General features: G+C 37.5%; 1 protein-coding gene across 1 annotated transcript in view; it reads right to left on the reverse strand.

Moving 5' to 3' along the window:
* SOAT1 (sterol O-acyltransferase 1) overlaps window positions 1-16,501 on the reverse strand; it is a 56,684-nt gene continuing 40,183 nt past the window's right edge. Inside the window, exons 6-16 of the mRNA XM_080649109.1 lie at window positions 15,183-15,290; window positions 13,902-14,184; window positions 13,107-13,185; window positions 12,528-12,609; window positions 12,250-12,295; window positions 11,435-11,564; window positions 9,680-9,777; window positions 8,156-8,254; window positions 5,680-5,815; window positions 4,937-5,082; window positions 1-3,700 (exon numbers count right to left, since the gene is read on the reverse strand). Coding sequence (XP_080505235.1) covers window positions 3,644-3,700; window positions 4,937-5,082; window positions 5,680-5,815; window positions 8,156-8,254; window positions 9,680-9,777; window positions 11,435-11,564; window positions 12,250-12,295; window positions 12,528-12,609; window positions 13,107-13,185; window positions 13,902-14,184; window positions 15,183-15,290 — 1,264 coding nt within the window. The 3' untranslated portion in view covers window positions 1-3,643. The remainder of the gene's footprint in view (window positions 3,701-4,936; window positions 5,083-5,679; window positions 5,816-8,155; window positions 8,255-9,679; window positions 9,778-11,434; window positions 11,565-12,249; window positions 12,296-12,527; window positions 12,610-13,106; window positions 13,186-13,901; window positions 14,185-15,182; window positions 15,291-16,501) is intronic.

A 16,501-nucleotide genomic window follows, 5' to 3' on the forward strand; every position in this document is an offset into this window, starting at 1 on the left:
AATAAATTTTATTGATATTTTACAGAGAGGAAGGAAGAGGGATAGAGAGCCAGAAACATCGATGAGAGAGAAACATCGATCAGCTGCCTCCTGCACACCTCCCACTGGGGATGTGCCCGCAACCAAGGTACATGCCCTTGACCGGAATTGAACCCGGGACCCTTCAGTCCGCAGGCCGACGCTCTATCCACCGAGCCAAACCGGTTTCGGCACAATTTATTCTTTTACTGTCTAGGGCTAGGCTACCTGTTCCCTACAGTTATATGAGTTTACCTTCATTATTTCCCCCATACAAAACAATGAATTGTACATAAAATTACTTATGATCACACAAAACAAAGATTATCTTTTTTTGCATAAAAGACTTGAACAATTCATAAATTATCTTTTCAGGCTACACAACCCACATGACCAGCTTTTAAGCACACAATGTTCTGATATGTTTTCTCTAAGACTTCAGGATTCAATTTTCCAGGCAAGTATAATTTTGATAGATGAAAATTGCCCATACTAAATGAATTTCTTCTACAGCATAATCTGTTTGCAAACACAGAACATTTACACTCTGTACTTTAACCTGTCAATGTCATTCACTTTTACCTTGCAATGATTAAAAAGGGGGAAAAAAACATTTCCCCACTCCTTTTGCTTCCAAATGTTGTAGTCTCAATTTTCTAATTAAATTCTAATGCGAGGCAACTGCAGTACATTAATCCACCAAAATAACTCCATTTTCCTTCATTACCCAGGACTGAGAATATAAAAGCACCTAACAAATTTATGACTAAGTTAGAGCTCTTAGTTGTTCTCTTGGATAACAAACTCAAAATAATAGTTACTATCATTAATATCTCTTGCAGGAAAGAAATTTTAAATTCATTACTTTCAAAGGAAAAAAGGATCATCCAGTAACTGAGAATAATTTTAGCAAGAGGGGAAAAAGAATCAATCAATCTTCCTGAAACATATTACTAAGAAGTTTTTGTTTGACTTGTTTAAAGACTTTTGCTAAAAGCAGCTATTGATAAGACCACGGCTACCAAACTAGTTTCTTACACAGAAAGTTGCTATTCCTTTGAGTGTTTCTGAAAATTTCTCAGGGAAGTCTTATCATTCTAAAGTGTCTCTAATTATACACAAATTATTTGTTGTCACATAAAAATCTAGGGCAGAAAAAAAAATCACTAATAAACAAAGGGAAGATGATAGGTTTTTTGTATTTTTAACTGATAGAGTCAACTTTTTAAATATATTTTTATTGTTTTCAGAGAGGAAGGGAAAGATAGAAACATCAATGATGAGAGAGAATCATTGATCAGCTGCCTCCTGCACGCCCCCTAATGGGGATCAAGCCCACAAACCAGGCATGTGCTCTTGACCAGAATCAAACCTGGGACCCTTCAGTCACAGGCAAATGCTCTCTCTATCCACTGAGCCAAACCAGCTACAGTTGTATTTTTTTTTTTTAATAGCCTTGATCAGTCCAACAAATACAGTATTTAGAATCAGTACAGAACAACAAAGTCCTCTCAATGAGAGTATATGTTTACATTACTTAACAGAAATGCAGAACTAAGAATTCCATTCTCTCACTTTAATAGATTGGCTTATTCAGAACCAAATCTTACATCAATCCCATTTTATCAGCTCCCTCATATTTAAAATGCAGTTATAAATGTAAGTGGTTGACTAATTTTAATTTTTAATGAAAACACCAGTAATTAAAAGGTATATTAAAGCAGTCCTGTCTGGAGGTTATGGTTCCATTACTGTGTAAAAACATGTGGAAGATAATCTTGAGGTGCACTTCTGTCTGTTGAAATTGGATGTGATGTTTAAAAACTGCCTAAATTCACCTGAATCAAAGGTATGGGGAAAAAAATAGGTGATTAAACTGAGTACTTGTGCTACAGATTAAGTTGTGACTATTAAGAAACTCCTTCTACCTTCTTATTAGACCAGCTGTGGGCAAACTACGGCCCACGGGCCGGATCCGGCTGCTCTATCCAGTTCTCTTGCTCTCCTCTCCGCTCCTTTACTTTGAATTTACATTAGTTCACACAAACACTCCATCCATGCTTTTGTTCCGGCCCTCCGGTCCAGTTTAAGAACCCATTGTGGCCCTCGAGTCAAAAAGTTTGCCCACCCCTGTATTAGACTCAAACTGTCTTTAAAACAATTTGGAAAAGATTTCCCCAAACCTTTTGGTAACAGTAGGCCTGTTAGAATTCCAAGAGGGCCTGTCAAGTTGTCTGCCCCAAATAACAGTAATTTTTTGAATAATTTATAAGTCTTACTTCTTTGGGTGGAAAGTTGAACTACATGCATGGCCTCAGATACTCCCTCCAATGCTCAATCTTTACAAACATAGTCACACCTCATACATACAAACAAAATAAGTCCTCACACCACACTGTATGAGCAATGGGCATCTTATAACATGGGAACATCACATAATAGAGTACATTTTCCTGAAAATGAGCACATAATAATTTGTTTCACCTAAAGCAGTGGTCGGCAAACTCATTAGTCAACAGAGCGGCAAACCGGTTTGCCGACCACTGACCTAAAGTATAATACCACTAAAAGTATAACTGAGAACATACAGAAGCCAGCTTCTGGATCTTTAACAATCACTTTAATATTATTGGAGGCGATTAATACTTCTGTTACAGACTTACTAGTCTGCAAATTAATTCAAGTCAGTAGTTATTAGACAACAAAATAACTGTACCAAAGGATACTTCTAAATAACTTAAAAGAAGTTATGACCTTAAAGTTTTTAAAAATTATTTTCCATACAAGTTCCATGATAAAATAATTTAAACACATGATTGACTCCGCAGGTTTTTTTAAAAAATTACTTTGAAAGTTACAAGAGGAAATATTTTTCTTTGTTCTGTGCCTTCTTTCTCTTTCCCATCCTATTTCTGTTCTTCTCAATAGATATTATGAGTGAAAACTCAAGAATTCAAGGTGAAAGATGTAATTTTGCTTCATAGAAACCATGACCTACACTGTATAGTAAAAACAAGATAAAACTTGGGTAGAACCAAACTTTTTTCAAAAAAAATACAGGCTGAGAAGAACAACAACCACCCACAAATTAGGATTTACAATAAGATTATCTTTGGAAAGTAGATATTTTCTATTAGAAATAGCAAAATGTTCCATATTCTTTTCTTTCCCAATTGCATGGTTAATTAGCATACATTCCACCAGTGTGCATGAAAACAATTTCTAAGCCAGAGGTATTTAAATGATTTTTCTTCATAAGTGTTTTGGCTAATTCAATGGCCAAGGAAACATGATGTTTAGTCTCTAGATAGTCAAGAAACAAAACATATAATTTCTGAGGCTTAAGCCAATATGACCCAGCAAACATCTCTCATTACGTTAGCTGTAAGTCTTCCTTCTCCGCAAAATAAAACAAAAAAGCACTGCTTAAGTGTACATTAATTCCAGTAAACTTCCAACAGCTTGGCTCCAGATGACCTAGGGATGGAGTGAGTCATCTGTCAAGCATGGAGTGGTCCAAATAACACGGATAACTTCATCAGTAACAGCTGGAAATAGATGCTGGCCCCAAGTCAGGCAGAATACCTAATCTTCAGTGTCAAGGAAGGAAACTAAGTCCAATCTTCTAAAACACGTAACGGCAAGTCCAGGAACGTGGCCGGATGTAATCCAAAAATGTGGGCTTTGAGGAAAAAAAAGGAAAATAAATGTAGTTTATTTGTGTGCACTATGTGCATGAGGTGTGGGGAGAGAGAGAGATGTTAGTGTCATATACTGAATACCTCTAAAATGCCTCTCAGCATTTCAGTAACCTTTAAGTTATAAACAGTTCAATAATTCAAAGGATGTTCATTATTTTTATCTACAGCATAGATTTACTTGGTTTAGAGGCTTTCCATGAAGCTTTTAAAGTCCAGTAGACCCTACACAATTGCACTTCTGACCAAATGTCAAATAGGTACTACCTCTTTATGTATCTTGCATTTTATTTTAGCACACCCCTATTTTCAGTAGTCCAGAGCAGTTAGTTCAAATGCACACAGAGGGTTAATAGGAAATAAGGAGGGAGCATTAGGGCAGCATAACAAAAACAGTATAGACCAGCCTTGGGCAAACTACGGCTCGTGGGCCGGATCCGGCTGTTCTCTCCGTTTCTCTTGCTCTCCCCTCCGCTCCTTTACTTTGAATTTATATTAGTTCACACAAACACTCCATCCATGCTTTTGTTCCGGCCCTCCGGTCCAGTTTAAGAACCCATTGTGGCCCTCGAGTCAAAAAGTTTGCCCACCCCTGGTACAGACAGTAGAAGCTTTGGCAGAGAAACTGATTTGAATGTGGGCATCTTCAGTTATAGGTGCCTGTGAGAAATACCCGGATATATAAAGAAGGCACCTAATTATTTGGGAGTTATCCACATGCAGCTGACAGCTAAAGCTCTAAGGGTGAGACTCTTACATAATCATGAAAAACCAAACAACAATAGCAACAAAAGAAAATCCAGGGAAATGGGATCCTAGGCATATGAGCGCACCTGGACATTTTTACAAAGACGTAATACTTTGGAAAGGAAGAGGTAAAATATACATATATATTTAGGTGTGTGTGTAGGATAGGATACACATGTCCTACATTTTTAGGACACAGGAGGAAAATTAGAAGGTGCTAAAGAAAAAGCAGTAAAAGAGTAGGAAATTAAAAAAAAAGGGGGGGGGAAAGAGCACCAAGTAGGAGAGTTCAAAATGAATAAAAGCAAAAGAAAAATTTTAAGAACAGTAGCAGTAAGATCAGATGTTTCTCTCCACTTAACATTACTTCATCATAATCTCCACTACTCTCCTTCCCCATAAAATTGCTCTCCAACCCTCACAATCGGGGACAAACATGTCACTTTTCCACTGCAGCTTGACTGCTGACTCACATTTTTCAGAGGACAGTGCTGACGTGCATACCACTCTTGAGAATAAAAGCACAGGAGGACTCCCTGGCCCGCAAAAAGGGAAGTCCACATCATGACGTTCCAAATTGGCCTTTTCCGGCTATCATTGACAATGAAGTTGAAAGCCACTAAAGTTAGGAAGAGAACAAAAGATATATATCAAGACAATCTATAAGCAGCCTCAGATAGCTGCTATAATCATCTAAGTATCACAATGAGCATCATCTGTGCATACATGGTTTATTCTGGCCGCTGCTCCTATAAATAAAAATGAAGCTTCAGTGTTGAGGTTTATTAATCAGTGATTAATTGGAAATCAGATAGTATTCAGAACAGGTGAACATATATTTCATTGAATCATTCATATTCTAACTTATCCTTTCCCCCCACCCAAAAAAGGGTCAGTTTTTTTCAGCGGGTGAACAATGATAGAGTTGAAGAATGGGAAGTTGTTTTTTTATTGTTTTTGTGACCTACCAAATCACTGTTACCAATAGTCTGCAAGAGGTTATGTGCTTATTTCTCTACTTCAAAGTATAAACATCTTGAAACAGAGTTATGTATAATTACTCAAAATCAATGTTCTTTACCCTCTGATAAGCAAACACTGCCTTGAAATAGTATTACTGCTTACTATCTAGCTTTCTACATTGATTTTATACTTTATTTTCTAAATTTCTCTTTTGGCATCATCTTCAGTCCTCATGGCATGCCAAGATACTTACTTCCAAAGAACATGAAGAGCACGAAGAGCACTGGGTAGAAAAAGCTCAAGCAAACTGCTAAGGCATATTCGTGCACGACAGCAGACACAGCAAAGACGGCTAACATGGCAGCAGACTTGAATCTCTTAGTGAAAAACTAGGGCAAAAGGAAAATATTAGAAAGCAGTTTTTAAAAGGTAACTAAGCACAAACTACATAAGACTTATAATTATGACACGTTAAAGGCATCAATTTAATTATATTTATACTAGAGGCCCGGTGCACGAAATTCATGCATGGGGTCAGGGTCCCTCAGCCTGGCCTGCACCCTCTCCAATCCAGGACATCCCTCTCACAATCCAGGACTGCTGGCTCCTAACTGCTCACCTGCCTGCCTGCCCCTAACCACTCTGCCTGCCTGATTGCACTAAACCCCTCTGCCTGCCAGCCTGATCGTCCCTAACTGCCCTCCCCTGCTGGCCTGATCGCCCCCTAACCACCCTCACCTGCCAGCATGATAGCCCCTAACTGCCTCTGCCTCGGCCCCCGCTACCGTGGCTTTGTCCAGAAGGAAGGCAGGACGACCGGAAGATATCCAGTCCACCCGGTCTAATTAGCATATTACTCTTTTATTAGTATAGAGTGGACTTTCCAATCTATTCCTTGGATTAACCCAAATGTATTATAATATAATTAGAAAAAACACCTATGCTTAAAAATCCTTATTTTCAAATAAGGCATTTTCAAAACCAATAATGTTAAAAGAAAGATCGGGGCATATTTTTGAAAACATTAATAACTTATACTGGTAAGTCACTCTGATGGACAAAACATAGTTTTTATATATTAATGAAGACATCAGATCTCAACCTTTAGAGGAGCACAGTATGGTAGACAGGGCAGGCATCCTCTCCATTTTTACAGGTAACAAAACTAAGATTTAGAAAGAAGAGACTTGCCTTGTCCATAAGCTAAACTACACATATAAAGGAAAGAACACACAAATACAATGCTATCTGAACCACAACATGCAATCACCTAGCCAATAATCTGGAGGAGATACCAGCATTAATCAACCCTGAGATTCAAGATTTCATTTCATCAGTCTAAATACATTCTGCTCTGAAGAATGTCTCAAAGACCTAGTATATGACCAATTGGAAAGATGTTAAGTCCAAACATAGGGTGGTTTTCCACTTTGAACAGATTTTTAAAAAAAAGTAAATGAAGAAAAAGTTAGAAGGAGATTATCTGTTATCAGTGAGATTCATAAGAAATGATCCATAAATGGTGGATCATTTCAACTTATCTGAATGTTTGCCTGCATTCTTACTTTGTAATTATCCTATCTAATAAAAGAGTAATATGCAAATTGACTGTACCTCTGCTACACCCACCAGCCACACCCACCAGTCAATCAGGAGCGAGTATGCAAATTAACCCAACCAAGTTGGCTACAGCCACGGAGCGAGCAGGAGGCTTAGGTTTCCCCGGCAATGGAGGAAGCCAAGCTTCCCACACACCCTGGCTGGCCCAGGCCTCCGCTAAGGCTACAAAGTTTCAACTAGAGAAGATAAATAAATCCCAGATACCAGGGCCTCCACTTGGATCGCCGGGGGGTGTGGCCGGCCTGCAAACCACCACAGGCCCCTCGCCCAGGCCGCCCCATGCCCCAAGGGAACCCCCACCCTGATCTGGGACACCCTTCAGGGCAAACCAGCTGGCCCCCACCATGTACCAGGCCTCTATCCTATCTAATAAAAGAGTATTATGCAAAATGACCATCACTCCAACACACAAGATGGCTGCCCCCATGTGGACACAAGGCGGCCGCCACAAGATGGCCAGCAGGGGAGGGCAGTTGGGAGGGACCAGGACTGCAAGGGAGGGCAGTTGGGGACGATCAGGCCTGCAGGGGAGGGCAGTTAGGGGTGACCAGGCTGGCAGAGGAGGGAAGTTGGGGGCGACCGAGCCTGCAGGGAAGGGCAGTTGGGAGGGACCCTGGCCTGCAGGGGAGAGCAGTTGAGAGCAGTTGGGGGAGACCAGGCCTGCAGGGGAGGGCAGTTAGGGGCAAACAGGCTGGCAGGGGAGTGGTTGGGGGTGATCAGGCTGGTAGGCAGAAGCGGTTAGGGGCAATCAGGAAGGCAGGCAGGCGAGCAGTTGGGAGCCAGCAGTCCTGGATTTTGAGAGGGATCCCAAATTGGAGAGGGTGCAGGCTGGGCTGAGGGACACACACCCCGGTGCATGAATTTTGTGCACCGGGCCTCTAGTATAAAATAAAACCCAGAATGAAAACATGGTATTAGACCCAGTAACTGTCCATACTGGTCTCTCAGCAGTATTATTCAAGGCAGAAGATTTCTTAGACATAAATGGCTCATAAGAGAATTAAAGACAACTAAGTATAACTTCCTCCAGCTGTACAATATTAATACCTGTACTTCCTGGAAAAGAATCTCCATTTCTTGAACAACATCAACTAAATCCTGCTGCTTACCCAGAGAAAGTCCTTGTAAGCATAGTAATACAGCCAGTCATGGACCACCACATTCCAGGTCCTGTAATAGTTGGAGTAGGATGTGGAATTCCACCAATCCTGAGGAAAAAACCAAAGCTATAAAACTACACACATATACATGTATATACACACAGAGCCAAAGCAAAAACCCCTGAATATTCCCAAAGAACATACACACATAATATCCAGTGTGTTATGATAAATTGTCAGTCCATACACTGATGCCACAAAAATCTTAAAAGGCATTTTGGTGACTGATGTTTAATAAGACATTAATTCTAGTTCTATATGATTCATTCCCTAGGTTCATTTTGTCTCATTATAAAACAAGTTATGGTGGAAGACACAGAACATAAACAATCATTCAATCTAGTGTTCCTCTAAATAGCAATCAGTGAATCCCCATTGCCTTGCTAAAACACAATGAGACAATTCTAAGGTCACACGGGGTTACGTAGCATGCTAAAGCTGAAGAGTATAAGGAGTGAGATGGTGGCTACCTCCAAAACCTGGTGCTCCTTTTCATATATCTTGCTTCCTACTTTAATTCAGACTAAGGGAATCAGACACCTAAAATTCACAGCCTACATTCACTATTTCTTTGAGAAAGAAGTGGTAGGCTTGGAGTGTTACCAAAACCACAAACTAAACTTCAGATCCTGAGTTTAGAACTTAATTCCAACTTTGCAAGGATAGAATGCTATTTTAAGCAGAATTAATGCTTTTCATAAATAAAAAAAGGAAAAAGTTATTTCCTCCCTTCAGCAACTTTAAATGGAATAATTTACTGAAATTACTCCTACAGCACCAGCCAATTTCAAATGAATGAACAGTCAGCAAAGTCTCATACCACCCTCTAGACCAGTGGTTCTCAACCTTTCTAATGCCGCGACCTTTTAATACAGTTCCTCATGTTGTGGTGACCCCCAACCATAAAATTATATTTGTTGCTACTTCATAACTATAATTTTGCTACTGTTATGAATCGTAATGTAAATATCTGTGTTTTCCGATGGTCTTAGGCGACCCTGCTAGCGGTCGCGACCCACAGGTTGAGAACCACTGCTGTAGAGCCTAAGACCATCGGAAAACACAGATATTTACATTACGATTCATAACAGTAGCAAAATTATAGTTATGAAGTAGCAACAAATATAATTTTATGGTTGGGGGTCACCACAACATGAGGAACTGTATTAAAGGGTCGCGGCATTAGAAAGGTTGAGAACCACTGCTCTAGACACATGCTTTCCTTCTGTAATCACCAACACAGGATCCAGCAGAAATCATATGTTATGGAAAGGGGAGGATATCAGAGGTAGAAGATAAGGCTTTACTAATTACACTGATATCAGAATTTCAGACTTCATATTGGTAAACCTTGTGGGAAAACATTATCTGACAATGTTCATGTTAAAAAGCTAGTAGCCTAAAATGCTCAAATACCTGGCAATGAGGACATAATAAATTGTGAAAAGAAAAATGAGTCCAAGTATATATTACCTTATAAAACATTCTGTCACCAAAGCGTAACATCTCGGCAAAGGCATTAAGCCAACAGTGCAAAAAGGCAAAAAAAGAAAGTAACAGCCCCAGCACACCTGAAAATAAAATTAATAATGTTGAGTATTTCCAAATAGCTCATATACCAAGCAGTTATTTTTGTCATCACCTGCTTAGCTAGAATTATTTTGCAAAATAAAAATGATTATTCCAGCTTACTCATTCCAGAGGTGATAGTGTTCTTCTTAAAGTTAATTATTTCCATTTTATAAAGCAGTCACTTCCTTCCAAATGGGTTTTACAGATGACAAACGAGCCTGTTTTTAATAGAAATGCCTCGATACCCAAGGCCCTTTAAAATCCGGCCCTCGTGCATTCCCATAAACCAGTTGTTTAAAACTGGGGGAGAAGTGCCCCCTGACCCCCACCCGCCAGGAACATTTGACAATTCTGAAGACATTTTTGGTTGTCACAACTCAAGGACTGGGGATGTGCTATTGGTATCTAGTTGTCAGAGGCCAGAATGGTGCTAAATATCCTACAACACATAAGACAGCCCCCCACAAAACAAATAATTATCCAGCCCTGAATGTCAATAGTGATAAGGTTAACTTATCTCGGACTCCACTCCCAGTGTCGCACACATCATCCCTACCTGGACTTCGGCCATTCTAAAATAAGTCTATGCCTTTGCACCCATCCCACTACCTGAAAGTACCTTTCCACCACTTCTCTGCCAAGCAAATGCCTATCTATTTCCAATACCCAATGTTAAATGTCATCTCCAGCATGATACAAAGTTCATCAGCACTTTGTTTACTCTCCTTATGTAGTACATATTATTACTATAATGTAAAATACATGCTCACCCCTTTCACTCATTTATTCAGAAGTATTTACAGAGCATCTGCTACGATATGGGAGACTGACTGGCTGAGTGGCTGTAAGACACAATCTTTGATCTCAAGGAATTTGTAGTCTAGTGAGGAAGACACATAAGTATGTAACGCATATCCTAATTAGAGGAACAGATGAGAGTTTACTGGAGCAACCCTTGAAGAGCAATCAGGGAGAGTTATTAGAAATCTGGGAGAGAGAGAAGGAAGAGACAAGGTGATCATGGAAAATGTTACCAACATTTAATTGGTAGAGAAAAGAAAGAAGCAAAGAAAACTGTATATATAATTAGACTTCAAGCTTCAGAGAGTGAAGAGTATGTCTGTTCACTGCTATACTGTCAGCATCTGAAACATAGTAGGTACTCACATATTCCCAGAAAAAAATAAGTGGAATGAAGCAAGTTAGAAGTCTGAAGTATGGCTGGAAAGACAGGAGAATAAGGAAGAGTGGTAGGGAGATTTAAAAATATGGTCAACAACAGCCAGTGCTTCACGGAGATCAGAGTAAGGGCTAAAGCATCCACTGGATTTAGAATCAGGAAATAACAAATGATTATAAAAATAAAGTCTATTTCAGTGCCCTGCTTGGATTGGGAGCAAGATTATAGGGAAATAAAGCATAAATATGCATTATCCAGTCGGAGAAAGCAAAACTTGAGTAAAAGCCCGAAGACCAATGGGAAAATTGGGCTAAGACTGAAATATACTTCATTTATGAGACAGATGGAAATAAGTCAAGATAGGAATAGATATGTAGATGAATTTATAAGTGAAAAGCAGGTAAATCAAAAGTGCAATAGCTTTCTATTTTCCTTGCAACTTTATAAATGGCCAAATTAACCAATACCCATGTTACCTGGCAAGATGGAGTTAAATACACATAGGACCAGAACACGAGCACTGAAGGGCTCCTGCTTGATATTCCGAAACAAGGGGACACAGAGCCTTTCAAAGACGTAGTACATATAAAATAAGCAGCCAAACACCTGGAACACAACAAAGATAGTCATAAGAATGATGGCTTGGTAAGGAAAGATGGTGATTTTCCTTCAAAAGAAGATACATATGTGACCTCTAATGTTTACATATATATTCCATTTAACACTAATACATAAGATTGCAAATGGTACCCTCCAGATATTACTCAGGCCTAGCTTCTACCATATCTTTTCCCAACCCTTTACCAAAGGGCATTTGTAAAAGATCAGACTCTTGGAACCTGATTTTCCTGCTACATGAACCCATAACAAAATAATTTGTTTCATAAATGGGTATTTGATTGAAACAAGAATTTAAAATGGGATTTTCTGGGATTTGATTCTGATAAGGGGTTCAGGAGGAGTAGGTAGTGAGGAGTGTCAGGCCCACATATATATCCAAAAATATAAAAACAGGAGGGGAGGGGGAAATTAATGTAGGTGCTGACTGAAGTAACCAAATGGAATTACTTTAATTAAAACAAGTTATTTTATTGAAGAAAATTACTTTTGATGTTGGCAAAACAAACACCATTCACTGTATTGAGAATAATTTCAAAACTTCAGAAAGAGTTCTACAGCTCCCAATAAACATAAATTTACTAACACTTTAAATAGATTAAGTTGTTATAATAAATTCAAATCCCCAAGCTCCCACCAATCACCAAACCTTAGGCAGTGAAAAAAAACTTACCTGTGCAAACTGCATAGCCACATAACCCCACCTTACAGTGGGAGTCCTAAAAAAGAAGCAACAAAATAAATTTTCTAAATAAAGTACATTCTGTCAAGAATTACTGGGATCAAATAAGACTGTTACAATCACCATTTGGGGCTCTCCAGGACAGTGAGAGAATGAAAACTCATTCTACATTCTCTGTAGCCCTATGTGAACTGGCCCTTGCCCATCTGCTGCACCTCTAATGCCACACTTCAGGTGCTCAGCACATTGGTACTTCATAGTGCCATTACCTGGGGTAGTTGTCCCGGTAGATGAGGGTTGGAGCGAACAAGAAATATAAGTACTGGTTGACTGTGGGTACCGGAACAGTTCCTGGAAAAGGAAAACTTGGCTAGGTCAGGAGCTCTCAGCAAAACTACAAAGGGAAAGTAAGGAAGCATAGGATAGGGAAGAATAAAATGACTTCTCCTTAGCTTATGTTGTTTCTTCCTGATCTCCCAAAATGATGACTTCTTATCCTAATATTAATAGACCAATCCCTCTAGACTGAGTTATTCCTGTGACTGAGATAACTTCTAGAGTTTTAAGCAGCAACTCAAAGAGTAATAAGCACACATGGGTGTGATGAGTTTAACATTCTATAAAAATTACATAAAGTTACAAGAATCTGATGATCAATGGTTTTAATTTGCAGGTACCAAGACAAAACAGAAACAATCAGAAAATAGTGAGATAGTCTTCCAAATCAATGTAGAGGCTACATAATTAAAATCAAACATAATGTCTGCAGAATGTAATGTGCTATCCCCCTAAATACCAAAGGATAAAATACCCTATGAATAGTCCTTTGATGTAATAGAATTACATACTTGATTTCTCCTTAGCTGAAGTTAGTACCCGAGGCACATTCTCTCTGACAAACGAATGGACCTTCATTATCAAACGAATCTAAAAAAGGAGAGAGGGAGAAAAAGATGTATTTTCTATCATTGTCTTGCCTCATATAAGCAACCCCAGAACAACACTACATTATAGTCACATAAAGAATGTTTTAATTTGGCATATACCAACTCAAATTCACTTTTATGGAATAAAGCAAATTAAAAACAACCTCTAAAGAAGGACATATTATTTTGTGCCTAAAAGCACCATATTACAAAAGTCTATCAAAGAAAGGCTCCTGACGTGGTCCTTTCCATTAGTCAAACACAGCATTATGGACACCCAATGTAAGAAAATCGGAAGGGTGTATGGACAAAATAAATCTGTTCTTAAGATGGAAACAGTTATATGACAAAATAATGAATCTGACATTTCAAAAGTGGGGGATTTTGATTACAAAAACATTTTATGGTATAGATGACTACTACAAAAAGTATTCAAGAACAAAATCTGAATTCATCCAGAACAGTTCAATATGATTTATTTCAATTATTAAGCATCAGAGAACACTGAAGTTAGAACAAATTTTATGTGATGAGATGATCTAGTTTAACACTTTAATTTTAGACAACAGCATAAAGAATCAGTTATAAAAATTTATCCAAAAATAACAGAATATCAGTATTATATTGTTATAATAATGATACTACTATTATTATTATTGTTCCAATCATTATTTTAACTAAGCACAGCACTGCACTGAGAAACACTCAAAACCTTACCTGTTCAAAGATAACAATGCACCGGGAAGCTGGTGGCAGTGTATATGCTAATACAATATACGTTGGTCCACAACCTAGAATTCCAATCTGAAAGACCATGAGAAGAAAGCCATGGAAGAGAGAATGGATCACTGGATGAGAACTCTTGCTGTAGCCTCTGGCCCAATGTTGAAAGAGGAAATAGGGAACTGAAAGTGTACTCAAGAACATGGCCCACCATGTACATATAACAACAGGAAGCTGGCCAAAAGCATAATATATGAGATTGAACTCAAGCACCAGCCTGGGGAGAAAAAGCACAGAGGAAAGACACAAAAGCACATTTTTAAAAATATGCATTGGTTCACAGAATTCAAAACTTTCAGGCCCCAAACTCTAGCTTTAGGAAGCACAGCAACATTAACACACTGAAGTCATTGAAGTTGTGCTACAGAACTGCTTCTAAGACTGCTTCACTATATATTTCAATAACAAAGTTTCTAAAAGCCCTAAGATAATATATTCTTTGCACATAAAATACCTAATACAACTTAAAATAGTAAGACTTGGAACTTCTCAAAAGTTAGATTCTTACATTAATACATTTTAAATTCTAAAATATTCTATGGCAAATTCCATATTTAAAGTATGCAAATAGCAATCATTGTTATGTACAAAAGATGATTTTTCAGAAAGAAATAGGTATAAATAAAACAATCTATGGGGGGTGGGAGTGGCTGGGGAAGAAGTCAATGGGGGAAAAAGGAGACATATGTAATACTATATGTAATACTTTAAACAATAAAGAATTTTAAAAAATTAAAAAATCTATTAATATATCATCTCAAAATTTAATTTTCTAATAAAGCATATAATTCAATGTATGATTACTATACTGTCATTTTTAAAGTTACAATTTGATTTTTATATTAAAAATACATTTTTCAAATGTGAAATTCCAGTAAGCTACTTATTTTTAGTACCGACCTGAAATGCATACCGTAATAAAAAAAATTGATAAATCATATATACAAAATTCTCCCATTTAGGAAAATTACCTAGAAACTACCAATTATGGTCTATTCAAATAGACCATTTAGAAAAATAAAAGTAATGACATTTCTAATCTTCTTTTTAGTTGTATTGTACTTTTTAAGAGACAGAAATCTCAACCTCAAATCAGCTACTTTGGAATTTTCTGAAGCAAATTTAACCAAATCACCCTCTACCAAAATTTACATACAATGAAAACTCCCAACATCCTATAAGCCAACTAGCCAACCATCCTTTTTCTTGTCTTACCTTCCTTCGTCAATGTAATCTACCACAAGTGTGCTGAGGATAAAGAGAATGAGGAGGGCAATAAACATGTGATATATTGTTCTGATGTGGTCCACCTCGAACAGCTCACTGTAAATGTAGTTCAAACAAATAAAATGAATAATCTATACTTGATTTTTAAATGTCATATATAAAAGACTTTAAAGCAGTCCAGAAATATTTAATCTACTCTCCAAAAATATCTCAAACAGTAATCACAGAATATTAAACCTGAAGTAGAGACAGTAAGTGACATGACCAAAGTAAAACTTATTGGAAGAGCTTAGGCCAAGGCTCTTTCTGATAAGATAATAGTGCTTCCTAGAAAACAGCATGGATATCAAACATTTAAAAAAAAAGTGTGCATTCTTGAAAACCTACCAGAGGTGACTGTCTTCTAATGTAGGCAAAAGGCCATTCACTGAAAACAGGGAACACAGAAGCTATTTCAAAGGCTAAAAACTTTTTTTAAACATCCTAGTCTTACATTCCTCCCTCTCCCTCTCCTTCTCCCTCTCCCTGTCCGTCTCCCTCTCTCTCTACATATATATATATATACACACATACATTAAGATAGCATTTCTATAATATTGATCTACCCTAAAAGTCTATAAACTTAACCATTTACAAATGCTTTTATTTTCTAGCCTCTTTGATCTTTTTATTTTACTAAGACTGGGTTACTTTTCTTTTAAAACACACCGATTACTTTCTAGATGACTTTTTCTAAATAAGGACTTTTTATATTTGATTAAAACAAGTGTTTTAGCTTTATTTATGGAAAGATGTATGCTAATCTCCTAACTTTTTGAGACATCTAAAATACTATTAAATGTCTGGGTTAAGGACCTTCAATTCTAATAAAAACCCACCGGATCATAAAATATGTGTTTTGTTTCCTTGATTTAAAAATATATATTTTAATTTTGTTTATTTTTCATATATAGAATACTATCACTAAAATCTTATAGTGTTGAAAATATTTGCTTTAATTTCTCTTTTACATAGAAAGCCTGCATTTCCCCCAGATATAGATGTTAAAAGATAAATCTCTTCAAACGACGTAATACTGAAGTGGTAGTCTATATTAGATATTTAGAAAATGTTGGCCTTCTAATCAAAACTAAGTAATACAGATCAATTTGGCCTGTAGAAAATGTATTTTGATAAGAATATGATGCATTTTTAAAAGAAAAGCACATCCATAACTAAGATTCACCAGCCCAACTATTTCAGGTGACCTATACTAATGCAGGTTAAATTACAGAAGTATTCTAATGAATGAGTGAATGAATTAATTA

This window comes from Plecotus auritus (genome assembly GCF_963455305.1).
Source record: "Plecotus auritus genome assembly, chromosome: 12".
Classification (NCBI taxonomy): domain Eukaryota; kingdom Metazoa; phylum Chordata; class Mammalia; order Chiroptera; family Vespertilionidae; genus Plecotus; species Plecotus auritus.